This window comes from Triticum urartu, chromosome 6, assembly GCF_003073215.2.
Source record: "Triticum urartu cultivar G1812 chromosome 6, Tu2.1, whole genome shotgun sequence".
Lineage (NCBI taxonomy): Eukaryota > Viridiplantae > Streptophyta > Magnoliopsida > Poales > Poaceae > Triticum > Triticum urartu.
The window spans coordinates 248,276,951-248,295,402 of NC_053027.1; the positions used below are offsets into that span (position 1 = coordinate 248,276,951).

An 18,452-nucleotide genomic window follows, 5' to 3' on the forward strand; every position below is an offset into this window, starting at 1 on the left:
TTCAATTAATCTCAGCCATCAAATTATCTCAATCCAACGACTTAGACTGCTTCCATATCGAGCGCTTAAGACGTTTAGCATGCAGTTAATTTAATGTCAAATATAATGCTAATCACATAATAGCACACAAATAATATCTTACTTAATATCCACATGCACTTAATATCCTTCCAAATTAACATGCATTGCACGTACACATTAACTAGTACTTCCTCCGTATGTATCTTGCACTGAAATACATTTAGATACATCCATTTCAGAGACAACTAATATGGAACGGAGGGAGTATGTGATAAGCAATCCAAACAATTTTTTTTAAGCAAACTGAAACACTGTCCCTTTGAAACCGACCGCCGGTGGAAACCCAAAATTTGCCAGTCTTCCTTCCGTTCCGATTCGTGGCGACGCAACAGAAGGCCCCGCCTCCGGACGAACCAAGCCGCTGGCCAGTTCCTTCCGCGGCGACGTCTCCATCATTTCGCACTTTGAGTCGCGCAAGTGGTCGCCGCGCCTCTCCATCATTTCGCACGCAAGTCGTCGCCGCGCCTCCTGGATGACCCAAAACGGTTACCGCGCAGAGCAGTTACCTTCTCCACTCCTCAACGCTAATCGCTGATACTGTACCACTAATCACCCTCTTCGACTCCAATCCCCCCTACGCTAGTCCCGTCGCAGTCTCTGCGCGGATCGTCGATCGCCGCGATGTCGTCTTCCTCCCCGTCCTCGTCGGACCAGAGCGGGAACCCTAGCCCCCCGCCGCCGGCGCCGGCGGGGGGCCGGCCGGGAGCGGGGCCGGCGGCGTGGCCCAGGCGCCGCTGCCGCGACGTCTTCTGGCTGGTCGTCTTCCTCCTCCACCTGCTCGTCTTCGGCGGGGCGCTCGCGCTCGCCGGCCTCAACCGTTTCCGCGTAGCCGACCGCTTCAACATCGACCGCTACGCCAACCACACCGCCGCCGCGCCATCCGCCGCAGTCGCGCCGCCGGGGTCGGATGTTGGCGTGTCCAAGGAGAAGGCGCTGCCCCCCGAGCTGACGGAGACGTACTGGAAGTACTACGGCGCTGCGGGGGCGGTGGGGACGCTGCTCGCGTGGTCCTGGCTGGCGGCGGCGGCCGGGAAGAAGGACGGGAGGAGGGTGCTCATGCGGGCCGCCGTGCACAGCCTCACGGCGTACCTTGCCGTCATCAGCGTGCTCTGCTTCTGGGGAAACCACTCCTTCTGGGGCGTGGCCCTCGCTGTAGGCGCTGCGCTCCACTTCCTTTACGTCATGTCAGTGATTGATAGGTACACTCAACCTCAACTGCATTTCGGAATTGCTCTGTGGTTTCTGGCAATTTCATATAGTGAATTTGGACTGTATTGGTTGAGGATGTGACACCAACGTTGAACAAGATATGTAAATTTCTGCACAATTGAAGAAACCATTCATGAGAATTATGTTAGGGGATTGATTCATGTCTGTTCTCACGCCCCCTTTCAAACAGTGTGAACGTCCTTGTGCGCATATGGCTGTATGCAAGCAGTCCAGTGCTTTCTTTGATGATATGCTTTGGAGTCAACGTGGTTTGAACGGGAAATTCACAGTTTAAGCATTGTGCTGCTTTTGTTCGTAGTACCTACCAAATAATATAGCTGAACAAAAAACTATGGTTCAGAAAATCTTATCATCATTTGGGTGCATTCCTAAATGGTTAGCTTGCAAATAAGCAGGCTTCATTGATAGCTATATGTTTGAACGATTTAACGTCAATCCTGTTTCAATATTAATGTTATTATAGTTGTATGGAAGGAAAGCCAGTAAAATCAGCAAGTGTAGTATGGTGGAATAGCTGCACTGCCCCTATATTTGCGTACAAGTTTAATCAGTTGCATTGGACAAGTCAGTTGAATTTCGTTTTAGCTTGTTTAACTATTGCTATATTGTCATTATTGGACATATGCGGGGTTGAGTTAGCATATCGGTATACTTTCCAAATGCAGCTTTGCTCAGTGGAACAAGTTGGTGCATGCATTCTTTAGGTGAAAGATGCATGTGGTGTAGGAGTTTACTAATTTACTAATAGGCCTGAATAGTGAATACTTGTACTGTAACTATGTAGGCCACCTTACCATCTCAGCCTTAAAACTTGCATATAAATTGGGTGGATTGTGAAGCCAAAATATTTGGGCATGACACAACATGCTATTGAGTTTTACCTTAGCGTGTAAACAATATCATAGTGGGATGAAGCCACAAAGTTGGTACTGGGTGTCTAACTGGCTATGCACATCAAACCAGTATCAAACTTGATGCTGATTTCTACTAGTAATTAGCCATTGATTTTGGGTGTATTATCTTGCACTCTACCCTATATTAATCATATTGTTAGAGTTGTGTCGAATATTGTGTACAAGTTAGGTTACAGTTGGACTAGAAGTTGTATTGTGTTTACATAGGATATGGAGTCGTGTCCTAATAGGACACTTGTATCCTAGGCCTCTCATATATAGCGGGGGTAGACACACGATGTAACCTATGCCAACATAATAGCACAGGCGCGCAAGGGGGAGCCGGCGGCGTGTGCCGGCGCCCGGGTGGCCGGTGTGCGGTATTGTGACGGTGTCACGGGGAGGAGCGCCCGTAGTCAGGCCCCGGGGATGTAGCCATATCGGTGAACCTCGTTAACAAATCTCGGTGTCGTGCTGGTATGATTGCTTGATCCTCGGTAGATCGACGGAGCGACTCGGATTTATTCTAACACATATTAGCAGAAACTTGGAAGCAAGTGGTTCCTCTGTTATTGACCCAGTTAAGCCATTTTCTAACAAAGTAGATGTTCAGTTTTGTTCTAAAGCATCTTAAGTTTCTATTTAATATGAAAGTGGCATGGCAGCTTATTTGCAATTCATGACGGTCTCTGGAAGAAAGCTGTGGATCTTGTATAGATTCAAAAGTGGAGAATTCTAGTGTAGATATCCTGTTAATCATTCATGCCATCCTTGGATCAGGATATATATTTTTTGCTATAATCATGTATTGGCTAGTTTGCTTTGTAAGTTGATCTTATTTTAGGAAGAAAACATCATGCCTTTCTTTTTTGGATGACTATTGTTCCGAAGGTTCTGCTGGGAGATAATCTTTTCTGCATGTATTTGATAACAACATGGGACCTCAGTTAGACAGTTTTTTTTTTCTTTTTTCAATAAGGAGGTTGGAACCCCCAGCCTCTGCATCTCAAATTCTCAATTTAATCTCAGAGTTCCTGCTGTACTAGAAGATATTCTGTCCATTAGCCGACTTCTGCTTGATCGCAGTATTGTTAATTTCCTTATTGCTGTTTTAATTATGTGGTAAAATAAAAAAAGAACGATTTTTATTCTCATGAAGTCGTGAGTAATATATTTGTTCAAAACTAACTTTTTTTTTTTGCTAGATTTCCATTTACAATGCTAGTACTGCAAAAGGCAATAAAGATGGTCTGGGAACTTCCAGATGTGATGAGAATAGCATATGCATTTGTACTGGTAATGCTTTGTTGGATGGCATTATGGTCCTTTGGAGTTTCTGGCATTGTTGCTATGCCCATACCGAATTGTGGGCAATGGTGGCTTGTTCTGGTGAGGGCAAGTTGTTGCCATTATTCTATGTTGGATTTCAATGCTATCTTTGCTTTTAGATATTTTCTAATAATTATCCTGCAATTTGCAGGCTTTATCAGTCAGTTTGTTTTGGACTGGAGCTGTCCTTAGTAATACAGTCCATGTCATAGTATCAGGAATGGTGTTCCTTGTTCTCATTCATGGTGGACAAGCTGCTGCGTCGATGCCCCCCAAACCACTTCTAAAGTCACTTCAGTATGCTGTTACAACTTCTTTTGGAAGCATTTGCTATGGATCACTCTTTACGGCTGCCATTAGGACTTTACGTTGGGAGGTCTGTGACTTACTGGCTAGAGTTAGCTGGTGTGAAATTTTTAACTATCAATTAATTGCCTGCCATTTGTTTACTCCTTTTCATTCTTTATATTTAATTTCAGATTAGAGGAGTTCGTTCTAAAATTGGCAACAACGAGTGTCTTCTGTGCTGTGTTGATTTTTTCTTTCATATTGTGGAGACACTTGTTCGTTTCTTCAACAAATATGCATATGTGCAGGTCAGTTGCAAATATGAGTTTATCTATTCAGAAGTTCTCAGGATGTATAAGATATCAAGTTAAAAGAGTCTGTTCTCTGTGTTTTGCAGTTTTGCCATGCATATTTGTGCACTATGTTTTTTTTCATGTTTCCTCAAACTATAGCAGCTTTGCATGAAAACTGGGCCAGGGGAGCCTGCCCCCTACGGCCCATCGGGACAAGCGGGTCGACACAAATTTAATTGCTCAAGATGTATTATGTCGTTACAATAGCATACACCTTTGCAAGTTTTGTTAGCATTCCGGTTTATAGGAAAATTTTAAAATCTTGATCCAAAATTGCCTCTGTTGTAGAGTTGCAAATATGCTAACTTGTGATGCTAAGCGTGTTCATGCTAGAAATAGCCTGTTTTTCTAGACATGCTAAAATTCCTACCGATAAATGATTCTGTTTGAAAAGATGTTGTACTACTACTCCCTATTTTATATGAATCTAGTATTAAAATGGGTCGGACCATGTTACCCAAGGGGATATGAGGCCAGTCACCACTGGATCATTGGGCAGGCACCATGTCCCTGAAGAAAGCAGAGGGGCCAACGGGTACCAGGTCTGGGCCAGAGCGGGTCGGCTCATTCCCGTCCTTAGGAATCTTGATACCCAAAGCATGTGACTGCGAAGCAAATCGCTGATTTTGTTCTTTTCGAATTGGTAAAACTTTGTATGGAGAAATGATTTGTTCCTTCATAGTATTGGTTATTGATATCAATCAAGTTGCTGATCATTACCTAAACAATGGTTTCGGGCTTACTACTGCATTATACACTTGTATCACACTGTTTTTCACTTTCAGATAGCTGTCAACGGACAGAGTTTCAATCGTTCAGCTAGGGATGCTTGGGAGCTGTTCCAGTCGACTGGCATTGAAGCACTTGTTGCTTATGATTGTTCTGGTGCTGTTCTTTTGATGAGCACAATATTAGGTGGGTTAATTACAGGAACTTGTACTGGTGTTTGGACATATTTCACACAACGTGATAAAGCAATTATGGTTGGCTCGACCTCTATGCTGATTGGCATGATACTGGTAAGTGCTTACATGAGCATCCAGTTTTGATTGAAGTGTTTTAAAGGGGCCTCCCGGATTATGTATTTTTCTTGCAGTAGAAACTCTTACGTATTGCTAGGAGCTGCATGACTGAATTTTATGAATAGTACTCCCTCCGTCCAGAAAAACTTGTCCCTCAAATGGATATATCTAGCACCAAGTTACTGCTAAATACATCCATTTGATGGACAAGCTTGGGACAAGCTTTTCCGGACGGAGGGAGTATCTGTTATGGATATTTCGAGTTAAATATTTCCTGCTGAGTTTATTCAGAGCTGAGAGCCGCTTTATTTTGCAGGTCGGGCTAACTGTCGTGGTTGTTGAAAGCGCAGTTACATCAATATACATATGCTATGCTGAGGACCCTCTTCTAATTCAGAGATGGGATCCTGAATTTTTTGAGCAAATGTCAGAAGCACTGCACCAGCGACTGCAGTACCGAAGCTCCCGAGCCCGCCAAATACTGAACGGTCGGCTTGATCATTTGCCAAATACATCAAGTATTTGAATCTCATGTCAGATACGTCATTTTTGTCAAACCATTGAACGGGCAGCAGCCATTTCCAGAACAAGTTGTTTTGGATCCTCCTGCCATGAAAACATAGAGAACGAAGTGCCCCATTAATCTTCGAGGCCTTCAAAAGCAATATTCCCTAGCAGGCAGTCGTATGTACCTTCTGTTCTTCTTTGCGTGGGGTATGTTCATAATTATGTAAACTAGGACAATGCTCGTGCGTTGCAACGGGGGCACAAATATTCAACACATACAATATATCTTGAGGATCCTCATGCACATCAAGTGACATTATCAAATTTTATCAACGCTAATCACTTTTTTCCTTCTTTCTCCACACACTATCTGCCTCTCCGCCATGCATACCAAGCTCGACGTATCAATGGGGGATCCAGCTTGCAATCCCCCTTCCACCCCACTGAACAGTTGTGTTATAGTATTTCCCAGTGTGCTTATGTTAGCCTGTCCCGCCCCCTCCCTACGCCCCCCAAGCATGCCCATGCAGCGAACATGTAAACTTACAAAGAAATGTCCTTGCTCGCCCTAGTTAGCAGCAAATTATTTAAAAATCAAGAAGTTTAATATTGTAGTAATATGCACTATGTGACATATGTGATAAGCAATTCTAACTAATCCAAAAATAAATAAATAAAATATTGTAGTAATATAACAAGTTTGATTAAGATATTAATACAAACAATTTTTGTGACTCCTACTCAATACCTAGGTGAAGACTAGTAGAACACCCATGCGTTGCTACGGGCCATAATGCATATACTATATTTGATTGAGTCGACAACAATCGTCATGTAAACCTTCCCTCTCTATATATATCTCCGTCTCTCCCTTCCTCCACTCATCCTTTCTCCTACTCTCTAGGGGACAGGCATGGATGTCGAGCGTATCGCATGGGCAGGGTTAGGGGATACAAGAGGAATAGGGGACCCCCTCATGAAGATTCTCCTCTAAATTTTGTTTAAGTCAACATCATCCTCTATTTTTTATTTCAATCCATATATCTAAGTTGTCAGCATGATGGAGAGTGATGTTCCACCATAGGGTGCTCGGGACACCATGTCAGTATACATATCATTGGGATGACTTTGTTTTTCTATCGTACATAGTATCTCATTTTAACTTCTATCAAGAGTAGGGCACAAGCACACTCCAAACACTACAAGTAATGGTGACTGGAATAGGCAAATAGAGAGAATACTCATATAAATTAGTCATCTTAGACTGAATACAATCTCTTTAGGCTTCCCGCCCAACAACTCACAAGCTTTCAAGAATATTGTTGGATTTGAGTTTCTTGCTGCAACCTGTTAGCAGGGAAAGCAGAGAACTGAATTTATGTCGAATATTAATAGAAAACCGAAGGTAGAACTTCCATACAAAGGACATTAGATACATAGTGAAGGTTCACCTAGCATGCTTAGTTTAGGCTACTCCTCTGTAAATCTGTACCCACCTCAGCAGATACAACGACTACATTAAACAAGTGATCTCATTCCAGGGCCTCTAAAAGTGTCCAGAGATGGGTTCTTAAGTTGGACAATACAATTGTTCTTACACCAGCCCTCCACAATGCTTCAAAAAAATATTTAGCATTATGGTAAATGAGCTTCCATCGAACAGGTGCTCAACATCTCTGGTTCAGTTAGCAAATGAGATGATTCAGCCTTATAATGTAAATATTTAGCACTCTACTATTTCTAACCACATTGTTTTTTTGCATAATGGAGCAGTTGAATGATCATAGCTTGTGTCTGACAGTATAACACTATGAACCACCTTACCAATTTAGAATCAATCAGCAAAAAATTGTAGCGACCAAGATAGATGCTTTGAAGGCATGTTGCTTCAACACTACATTAATGTTGTACTCGTTCAACCTTGAGCTATCACTCTTACATTAATATTTTCCTACATGAACCTTATAGAGTATATAAGTATGTAAATCATGATCAAATTCACCTCATGGAGACATTATTCCGTACTCACAAAACAACATCTGCTCACTTTGCTAAGTAGGTCCATGATGTATATTCTGCCGTCCATTTGTCCAACAAACCAACATTTTAAACACCCTTTCCACAATATAACCTTTCTTCTTCTCGAGATATTACTTCAAATGTGTCTTAGTGCTTTATATCATGGAAGTTGTCATGCATACAATCATTTTAACAAGGCCACAGTGAGTGTGCAACTAACACAGTTATGGTAAGCACTGTGCAAATTATATCTAATAAAAATAAGAGTGAACTTCTACATGCACTTGCATGCGACTCGGCCTCCTATTAAAACGACTTTTCACATGGCTTATTATCTCTCTATTTTAAAGTTAGAAATGCGACCGACATACTAAATTTGCAAAGTTATGTACAACTGATTTGTCTAATTTCCTTAGGTTAACATTCTTCAAAAGATACAAGAAAATCAGACAACCATCAAGAACTGCAATCGAATTATGATTTTACAAACACAAATTTTCAAAGTCTATATCATGAACTATTTTCGCATCTATCAACACATCAAGACACAAACCTTTTGTACTTTAAATAAGCAGATATGAAGGTAAACTAAAGTCGTGAATTTATGGTGGATAGCCTGTCTGCAGAGTGCAGATAATTGAGAGGAGGCAACATGGCCGCATGAACGTAAGCTGTAAGCTGCTACTTGAAAAGCAGAGCAGGACGTTTGGCTTCAACTTGCTGAAGGTCACCTTTTCCTCTGGTTAAGAGGTGGCCACCAACAACTCGATTTCACTAATATTTTCAGAAGCAATGAGTTAAGCGATTTTAACACTATAAAATAAGCAAAAGTAAAAACTGGAGAGCTAGGTATGTACAAAGGCGATCGACTGGCTGGACCTTCTCCAAGTGCGCATCTTCCATCCTATGCAAGATGATAATCGGTAAGTAGCCTCTGCCCTAGGGGTGTCAAATCCCTTTGTTAACAATGGAATTTCTATATAAAAAAAAAGATACATGAGATGAAGACAATAGAGTACAGGGAGGTACCATACCATAAGTCTTTACTGTCATTCTTCTTCATGTAATAGAGGGAACTTCACAATCCATCATGTATTTCTTAGCACCCTCACATTCAGATTCATCACCAACAAATCAATATCCTGCAGAAACATCGGAAGGAGAACTGCGAGCATGTAAAGAAACTTTGATCTATTGATTCAAACACATACCGGTGCTCTTGGAAGTACATAACTATCTATATGTCTTGAAGTCTCACATTCTCCATACCCAGCATTCAGAAACACAACAATAAATCATGTATCGCCTTCTTGGAACCATTACATGTCAGGTTTTTCTTATGACAAGCTTTATAACACGACTTTGTGTTTGAGCTAGTTACAACCAGATTTCTAGTGTGTGATAAGCTATTAATTCCAAGATTTTTCCAAACACACTGACGGAAAAACATTGTGAGACGGGCTTGAAATTTCTAGCATGATAAGCCATTACTCCCAGGTTTTATCTAAAAGTTTTGCTAACCGAAAATTTACCCGCTGAAAATTGGTACTTCATGTGGAGCACAGGTGGAAACTGAAGAAATATCTAAAACTGAAGAAACCAGGTTTCAAATTTCTCCAGGAGAGATAGATTTTAAAATGTTGGCAGCAAATGTAGAACTCTGATATTCTAAACTTCATATGACAATAAGAAAAATAAGCCATGATGCATGAACAAAAATAATTGGACCAAATCATCTTCATTATTGTTCAAAGGAGAGATAGAAGATAGAAATCATTTAATCAAAATTTGGTGGTGAACAACCACTGCACAAATTTCAATTTTATAAAGTACACTAGTTTATTTTGCATATAGCAAGATGGCAACATTCTAGGAACAGAGATGTGTCCGAGTTCATCTAAAATCCAATTGTCCCACGATGAAACTACAAAAAAATCAAGGTTTCAGTAGCAACATTACTAAAAAACTTAAAAATCTACAGCCAACGGTCGTGTCTAGCGGCATTGAGTTTTTTTTGAGTAAAATCATTGAATGCTTCCAGCAGAAAGCCCAAACTTTTGAATGAGACTTTAGCCCTTTTGGAATTGTTTGGAAAACAAACCCCACAGCCCAGCCCAGCCTCGCCAGCACCAACGCCTCGGCCCACCTGCAAAAGTCAATGCCCAAACTGCCCGTTGTTAACAGATAAAGAATATTCTTACCAGATTCTCCATTTGACTATATCCAAAACATGCACTAATACTGCCTTCGATGGTTTAGCTGCTATACTACTGGGAGGTGCCTTTTGTGGTGGTAGTAGTACTGACTGTAAAAAGAGCACAAGACTTGCTGGTGGCTAATAAAGAGTAATGAAGAATCAAGGATCCAACGTGCATATAGCCAAGGATAAGTTTTCTTTCGAACATCAAATATGGAGAATTTCTGAGAAGATTAGCTATCTGTTAACTGCAGCTAAAAGCATAGCAGAGGGCCTAATTTGCATTTTTTTTACAATACTAATGAGTCCTACATATTTATGGCACTATAAAAAAATACACTTCCATGATGATACGTGTTTGTCACAGTAGGTCACGTTTTCTGTCATGCATGTACATCCATAAAAAATTTATGACAGAATCAAGATAGTCATACCTGTGCTGTCGTAGAAGTGTTCCATGACATTACCAAAATTATCATCACGGAAGTGTCCACTTCCATGACGATAAATCGCGCGTCACAGAAGTGCTTTCGTCAAGGGTGACCGACACGTGGCATCCACCGTAACGAAACGCTGTTAAACTATCTGGTCCGGTTTTGGATCCGGTAACCCGTTAACAGCCCCAACCAATGGGGATTTTCCACGTGTAAAATCATCATTGGCTGGAGGGAACACGTGTCGGCTCGCCGTTGGGACAGATGTCATCCACTCATTGGACCCAAAGCGCCTATGATACGTCGACACATGGCACGGCCCAACAGAGGCCCATTCCTGTGAAAAGGCCGACCCGTTTGACTTGGTCAAAAGGTGGCGGGCCGGCCCACGAGAAGCCAGTTAACGACCTGTTTGCATATAGCCCATTTACAACCCGCTAACCCAGGGCCCGTTTACGGCCTATCCGAATTAGGCCGAGTAGCGTCATCTGGGTCGTCCAATATAATTCCAGCCCGTTTTAACTTCCGGCCCATGTATGGCCCATGACGTCTTTTGGCCCGTATGAGGCCCTTAGTAACCCTCGGCCCATTAACGGCTCGTGGTAAAACTGACCCATAATGAACAGTGTATCACTTTATACCCATTAACGGCCCATTATACCGTTGGGCCGTTTCCAGCCCATGTTATCTTTCGGCCTTCTCAGGGCCCATTTATTCTTGGGCTCATTTCCAGCATTCGTTTACTTTCGGCCCGTTACTGTCATTTTCTGCTTGTGGGCCAAATTCAGCCCGTGGTTACAGTCGGCCCATTTGTGGCCCGTTAATACGTTGGGCCGTTTTCATAGCGTCATCAAATACGGCCGATTAACGACGGCCCGTTATGGTCGGCCCACGAACGGACGATTTCAACTCTAGCCCATTTACGACCATAATGTGGTATGTTATTGGCCCATGTTTGGCCAACCGATCATATGGCCCGTAGAAGGCCCATTGATGATACGGCCCGTAGAAGGCCCATTGTGTCTACGGACCGTATAAGGCCTATTGTTTCTACGCCCGTAGAAGGCCCATTGTTTCTACGACCCTTAGAAGGCCCATTGTTTCTACGGCCCTTAGAAGGCCCATTGCTTCTACGCCCCGTAGGAGGCCCATGTTAACTACAGTAAATATGTAGCCCATGGTTAATGTGGCCTAGTTTTAGAAAATAGGCTATTGCGGCCACTAGCAAACCGCGGAAAAAGAACTGCACTGACTACAAGAAAACAAATAAACAAGTCAATAAGGAAATAAATAGGCAAGCAACTTACGCTAGGCTATCACGACTATTACACATATTACATCCACTGGGCATCAAAGTTCGCCATCAGTGCAAATATAGGGAACAAAGCAGCATATAAACGCCACAGCAAAACAAGTCCAGAACTGAAACCACTTAAGGAGAGCTCAAGAAACAATATCCTGGGTACCCATAATGCTGGCAAGATGCTTAGCAAGCTTATTAACTTTCTCTTGTTTGGCGCTTAAATCCTCCAACACTTGCTGTTCACTACGGGAAACAACTAATTTGCCGTCAGGGGACGTCTTTGCCGTCAGCTTTTCGTCGGGCAAGACGGCAAAGAAAGATTTGCTGTCATCACCACACGGCAAAGAAAACCTAACGGCAAAATATACTTTGCCGTCTGTGAAAAAAACACAGACGACAAAGAGAGCACTTTGCCATCTGCGAAACAAATCACAGACGGCAAATAAACTTTGTCGTCAGTTTTTGTTTTCACAGACGGCAAAGAATCTTTGCTGTCTGTGTTTTTATTAATAGACGGCAAACCGAGCTCTTTCCCGTCTGCATTTTTTTCCAGGCGGCAAAGAAGAAACACAAGACGCGGATTGATCACATGGATCGATGACATGGCATGACCCACTCCACTCATCCCCAGCTCCCTGCAGCGCCCCACGCGCCCCCACCACTCTCTCTCTCCCCCTTATCCTCCCGCAGACCCGCACCCACCCTCAACACGATCTCTCTCTCTTCTCTCTCGTACCTCTCTCTGCTCTCGATCCACAGCAAGCCGGCGCCCGACGCAACCTCATCGGCCGGCCCCCACCTAGCCCACTGACCCCGGCCCTTTCCTCTCAACCCCCGGCGCCGCAGGCCCCTGCCCCGGCCCCTTCCTCTCTGCCCCCGGCGCCGCCGACCCCTGCCCCATCCCCCGTCACCCCTGCCGGCTTCCACGCCCCGTCGCGCGCCGTCCGCCTACACGGCGCCACCAGAGCTCGCCTCCGCCCCGCCGCGCGACCGGAGCCCACCTCCGCCGCGCCACCGCAGCCCGCCTCCGCCTCGACCTCCGCCGCGCCACCAGAGACCGCCTCCGCCTCGGCCTCCACCACGCCATCGGAGCCCGCCTCCGCCCATGCCACCGGCCGCGCACCGCCCGCCTCAGCCACGCGCCAGCGTCCGCCCCCCTTCGCCTGCGTCCGCGAGCGCCGTCCTCCCATTGGAGCCCGCCTCCGCCGTCGCTACCGGCCGACGCCGGCGCTGGCGCCACCAGATCGAGTGCATCCCGCAGTGGCCTACACAGATAGAGGAGCAGCGGATCGAGAAGCGCTTGTTCGTCTCCATCAGATCGAAGCCACGATGGATCCAGAAGATATTCGTGATGTAGACATGCAGTACTCCGTATTGTATAATGTGTATTGTGTACAGTCTAGTGTGGTATATCTTGTGGGTTTTTGTCCATCTGGAAATATCGATAATGTGTATTGTATACGAAGATTGGTAGTGGGGTTTCCTTGACCGTGTCGACCATCCCGTGAAATATTTGCTAGCTGATCTCACCTATGCACTATGGGTTTATTTTTTATTTGATTAAAAATATTTCTATGCCGTCTGTGATGTATGAGGTTGACGGCAAAGATGACGTTTGGCTGATGGCAAATATGCTTTTCTTTGTCGTCTGTAATTTATTCAGTTGACGGCAAATATGATGTTTGGCTGACGGCAAAGTCTTTGCCGTCTGTTCGATGAAAAGCTGACGGCAAAGTATTCTTTGCCGCTTCGACTTTGCCGTCTGCTTCCTGACGGCAAAATCTTTGCCGTCTGGATTTAGGTCTTTGCCGTCTGTGATCCACAGACGGCAAATTAACTGTTTCCTGTAGTGGTTGCACCAGAAAGTATGCATCTGAATTCTGCAGGGACTTCCTCAGTCCTTCGGCTTCCTGTCGCATAACATCCGATCGATGTCTTTTAACCTGAAGTTGAGACTCAAGAAGCCGAGCTGATTCAGGTAGTGAGTTCGAAGAGCTGGTACCAGCAGTAGTAGCCAGTAACTCGAACACTACATCAATACATGACTTTGGGGTTGTCTCAGTGTCTTCAATATAGTTTTTATCAGCTTTCTTGGAGACCAACATGGATGTCTCACTATCTTGAACCTTATCTGCATTACTTCCTGTACCATTGCATAACGGGGTACTCTTCTCCGATATTTTATCCGCATTCTAAAAGAGAAACAAACAAACACATCACAGGTTTACAATGTAGTATATGAAACTCGTTTTGGTAAACCAGTTCAGTAGTAAGGTGGACAGGATAACAGCATGAAACAAACATATATCTATGTAGTATGGTCACTGTATGGTCTATATCATTCTAGTTTATGTTGCCAAATCAAGATAGATACAGTTCGAATCATATCTATTTAAGACAAAGCAGCTTAGACAGAATATAAGTGTGGGAAACTACACAACAATAACAACACTTGTAAGGTGCATGGCATGAGAATATAACTGTTTATTCAATTGAAACTGAAATCAACATAGAGCAAGTTACAACAGCAAACACGTTAAAGAAACAGGTTTAAAACATACCTGTTGCGCCATTGGAGTTTCAATTGCATCCTTAAACTTTGAAATTAGTTGGTATGAGTAAATATAGTGATGCAAGAGTAAAATAGTATGAACCATAGCTACGGAACTTGACCTGAGAACAATTCTTCTTCTGCTTTAAGCGTTGACTTGGGGTTCGGAGTGGTGGTCCTCGTGCTTTGGCACCGCAGTTGCCTTACTAACTGCTCGTGTTTGGGTGCTCTGTGGTGGAGACGGTGCTATGTCAATGGAAACTGGGTTACTATCTGCTGGGGTTGGGGTTAGAAGGGGTGTAGCTGGTTCTCTGTCCAACTGGGTAGGGGTACAATCTGCGTGAGTCTGGGTTATGTGTGGTGGGGCTGGTTCTTGGGCAAGTACAACCGTGGTTCTATCTCCATCGACAGGTAGCACGATCTTTTCTGAAGACTGTGTTTTTACTCCCACAGATACTGCCATCACCCCCTCCAATTGAAATGGCCGATAAACACGAAAAGTAATTGAATGTACATACATTGTAAGATAGACAGGTGCAATGGATAGTAGGGAAGAAAACAGGGCATGAAATAATTCACATTTATGTTGTCTAACCAAACAGAATAGTAGGACATAATTTTACATATATGATGGCTAATTAAGCAGGATAACATGACACAATTTCACATGTATGATGGCTAACTAAATAGGATAGAATGACATACTTCAAAATATGATGACTATGTAAACAGGATGACATGATATAACTATACGATGTGTCTATTAAAGTGGTTGGCATGCCATAAATCACAAACATGCCGTCGATGGAAACATGATGGCATGATATAATTCACGGGTAGAATGACATAATTCAAAATATGATGACTATGTGAACAGGATGATGATATAACTATATTATGTCTTTAGAAAATGGGTTGGCATGCCATAATTCAGATACATGCTGTCTATGTAAACATCATGGCATGATATAATTCAAATATATGATTTATATACTAAGGAAGTGAGCAGAGGTGTCGGTGTCAAAACCGGCGGATCTCGGGTAGGGGGTCCCGAACTGTGCGTCTAGGCGGATGGTAACAGGAGACAAGGGACACGATGTTTTTACCCAGGTTCGGGCCCTCTCGATGGAGGTAAAACCCTACGTCCTGCTTGATTAATATTGATGATAGGGGTAGTACAAGAGTAGATCTACCACGGGATCAGAGAGGCTAAACCCTAGAAGCTAGCCTATGGTATGATTGTTATTCGTCCTACGGACTAAAACCCTCTGGTTTATATAGACACTGGAGAGGGCTAGGGTTACACAGAGTCGGTTACAATGGTAGGAGATCTACATATCCGTATCGCCAAGCTTGCCTTCCACGCCAAGGAAAGTCCCTTCCGGACACGGGACGAAGTCTTCAATCTTGTATCTTCATAGTCCAGGAGTCCGGCCGAAGGTATAGTCCGGCTATTCGGACACCTCCTAATCCAGGACTCCCTCAGTAGCCCCTGAACCAGGCTTCAATGACGACGAGTCCGGCGCGTAGATTGTCTCCGACATTGCAAGGCGGGTTCCTCCTCCAAGTACTTCATAGAAGATTTTGAACACAAAGGTAGTGTGCGGCTCTGCAAAATAAGTTTCCACATATTGCCATAGAGAGAATAATATTTACACAAATCTAATTTGCTGACGTATTCCGTAGCGTGACATCACACCACGGCCAAGTCTTTATTCGAATCGTTTTACTGTTCCACCTCAGCGCATTTAGCGAGGCGGTTTCCTTGGCACGTCTTGTCAAAGCAGAGATCGTGTCCCCTTATTCCGGGATTCTCATCAATACGGGCGTGGGTAACCCAACCGCGCCATTGATTACGACGCTTGGGAGATAAGCGACTTTTACCAGGCTGGTGGGGACGCATAGTCGCGTTCGCCCATATAAGGGGATAAGGATCCACCTCTTCATCCACGCCTTCTTCCTCCTTTGCCTATCCATTTCCGCGCACTCGAGCACCAGTGCCCAAGTCCGCACACCCCACCTCAACCTTCTCCAGCCATGTCCGGAGCGGGAGGCAAGTGGATGGTCTCCTCCGTCACGGAGGGACACATCAAAAAACTGAGGAAGGCCGGATACTTGTCTAACGACATTGCGCACCGGCTTCCCGAAGAGGGGCAGCTCATCCCCACCCCTAGGCCCCATGATAGGGTGGTGTTTCTCCCCCATTTCCTCCGCGGACTGGGCTTCCCTCTCCACCCATTTGTCCGGGGGCTCATGTTCTACTATGGCCTGGATTTCCACGATCTGGCCCCGAACTTTGTCCTCAACATCTCGGCGTTTATCGTCGTGTGCGAGGCTTTCTTCTGCATCCGCCCCCATTTCGGCCTATGGCTCAAGACTTTCAATGTCAAGCCGAAGGTGGTGCGCGGCACCCAGGCGGAGTGCGGAGGCGCCATGGTGGGCAAGATGCCCAACGTCCTATGGCTCGAGGGCTCCTTCGTGGAGTCCCTAAAGGGGTGGCAATCGTGGTGGTTTTACATCACTGAGCCGCGCGACCCTGAATGGGTCGCAGCCCCCGAGTTCCGATCCGGACCCCCTACGTGGCTCGCCTCCTGGAAAGAGACAGGCCTGTCGTGGGGTAAAAAAGGAGAGCTGACCGGACTCCAAACATGCGTCCAAACCCTGGTGGACAAGAAGCTCAAACTTGTCAACGTAGTCCAGGTTATGCTCATCCGCCGGATCCTCCCGTGTCAACAACGGGCTTTCAACCTGTGGGAGTTCGACCCGGCGCGGCACCGAACTCTGAGCAGGCTCTTTGACAGGATGTACGAAGATGCCTGGAAGGTGCTTTTCAAGGGCGCCGAGGCCCCCGCATCCGCTACCGAGGATCGCGGATTCAGCATGCAGCGTCACGCTCGTGCGGTAAGCTATTTTTACCTTTTACAGGGTATTAGTTTTTCATAGTTTGACTCCATGCGGGATCTAAGCTCCCTTACCTTTGACAGGATTGGCAGGAGACGTCCGGACAGATCAACTGTCCGGCTCCTTTGCCCGAAGGCCCAGCGGACGCTCGCTTGGCGAAGCTGCTGGTTCCGGCACCCTATGTGGTGCCGGAGAAGAAGGCCAAGAAGAAGGCCACAGGAACTCGAAAGAGTGCCCGGCGCCAGGAGGTGTCGGATTCATCATCCGACGACTCCAAGGTGCACTCCTCCCATGAAGACAAGGAGGAGGAGGAAGAGACCTCTCCCCCTCCAGCGGGGGGAGGGAAGAAAAGGAAGGCCGCCCCAACTGGGGAGGCCGAAGGGTCCAAGAAGGGGAAGACCCCTCCTTCGGACTACTCCACCAACGCCGACGACGGCGAAGAGGAGTGGCCGCACAGGGCCAAGCCCCTAGCGAGATCGTAAGTATCCGGACACCAGAGTGATTCATAGTATTCCCCCATTGCATAGCTTTTCCTTATGTCGAACATGTTTATGCAGTCCACCCAAAGACCGGCTCGACGTGTCGTTGAGCGGTTCCCTGGATTCGTCGGATGTGAATTCGCTTCTGACGGCTACCTCCCCCCATCCTACGGACGACGCTGCGGTGGCGTCCCAACAGGTTCCAAGCCAGGAGGAGGTGGTCCTGGAGGCGCCGCAAGGCGACCTCCCGGACTCCAGGCGTAAAGGGAATAGAACCCCCGAGGGCTCCAAGTCCGGCCTTGAGCCGGACACCACGCCGGAACCTTCAACGGTTCCGGATTCCGGTAGGTAGGCTCCTTCCAAGAGGAGCAAGCCTACCGAGCCGGAGACCTCCCTCCAACTGGAGGCACCAGACAATTTGCTGGAGGTGCTTAACGGCGCCTCCATCGACGAGGAGCACCGCACTATTATGAGGGCGGTTATCCAGAAGGTTCAGTCTGCCAAGAGCGGACTGACTGAAGCCTGTGCCAGCCTTCTAACAGGCTTTGAGGTAAGTAAAGAATATGTAAAAATATTACCGCATAGACAGTAGCCCCTGATGCTCTGTTCGGCGTTCGGAAAGAAAAGTCGAATAGAGGATCTAATAACATTCGCAGGAGTCTAACATAATCAAGTCAATATGCATATGCATGCTTCGTTGCTGGCCTCCGCCGCACTGACTGCGGAGGTAGATACGCTGAAGCAAAACCTCGCGCGGTCTGAGAACGAGCTCGGCCATGCCAAGAGGCAACTCGTGGAGAAGGTAAGTAATACCTTGCGCAAGTATATAGAGAAGATGTGGTTGCGAAAAATGACAGGATCAACG

General features: G+C 45.5%; 1 protein-coding gene across 1 annotated transcript; it reads left to right on the plus strand.

Moving 5' to 3' along the window:
* Positions 1-437: 437 nt before the first annotated feature.
* LOC125512945 (CTL-like protein DDB_G0274487) lies at positions 438-6,007 on the plus strand. The gene is made up of 6 exons (XM_048678003.1): positions 438-1,280; positions 3,410-3,593; positions 3,685-3,909; positions 4,013-4,129; positions 4,960-5,193; positions 5,513-6,007. The coding sequence occupies exons 1-6, from the start codon at positions 703-705 to the stop codon at positions 5,720-5,722; spliced, it is 1,548 nt and encodes a 515-aa protein (XP_048533960.1). The 5' UTR covers positions 438-702; the 3' UTR covers positions 5,723-6,007.
* Positions 6,008-18,452: the final 12,445 nt, after the last annotated feature.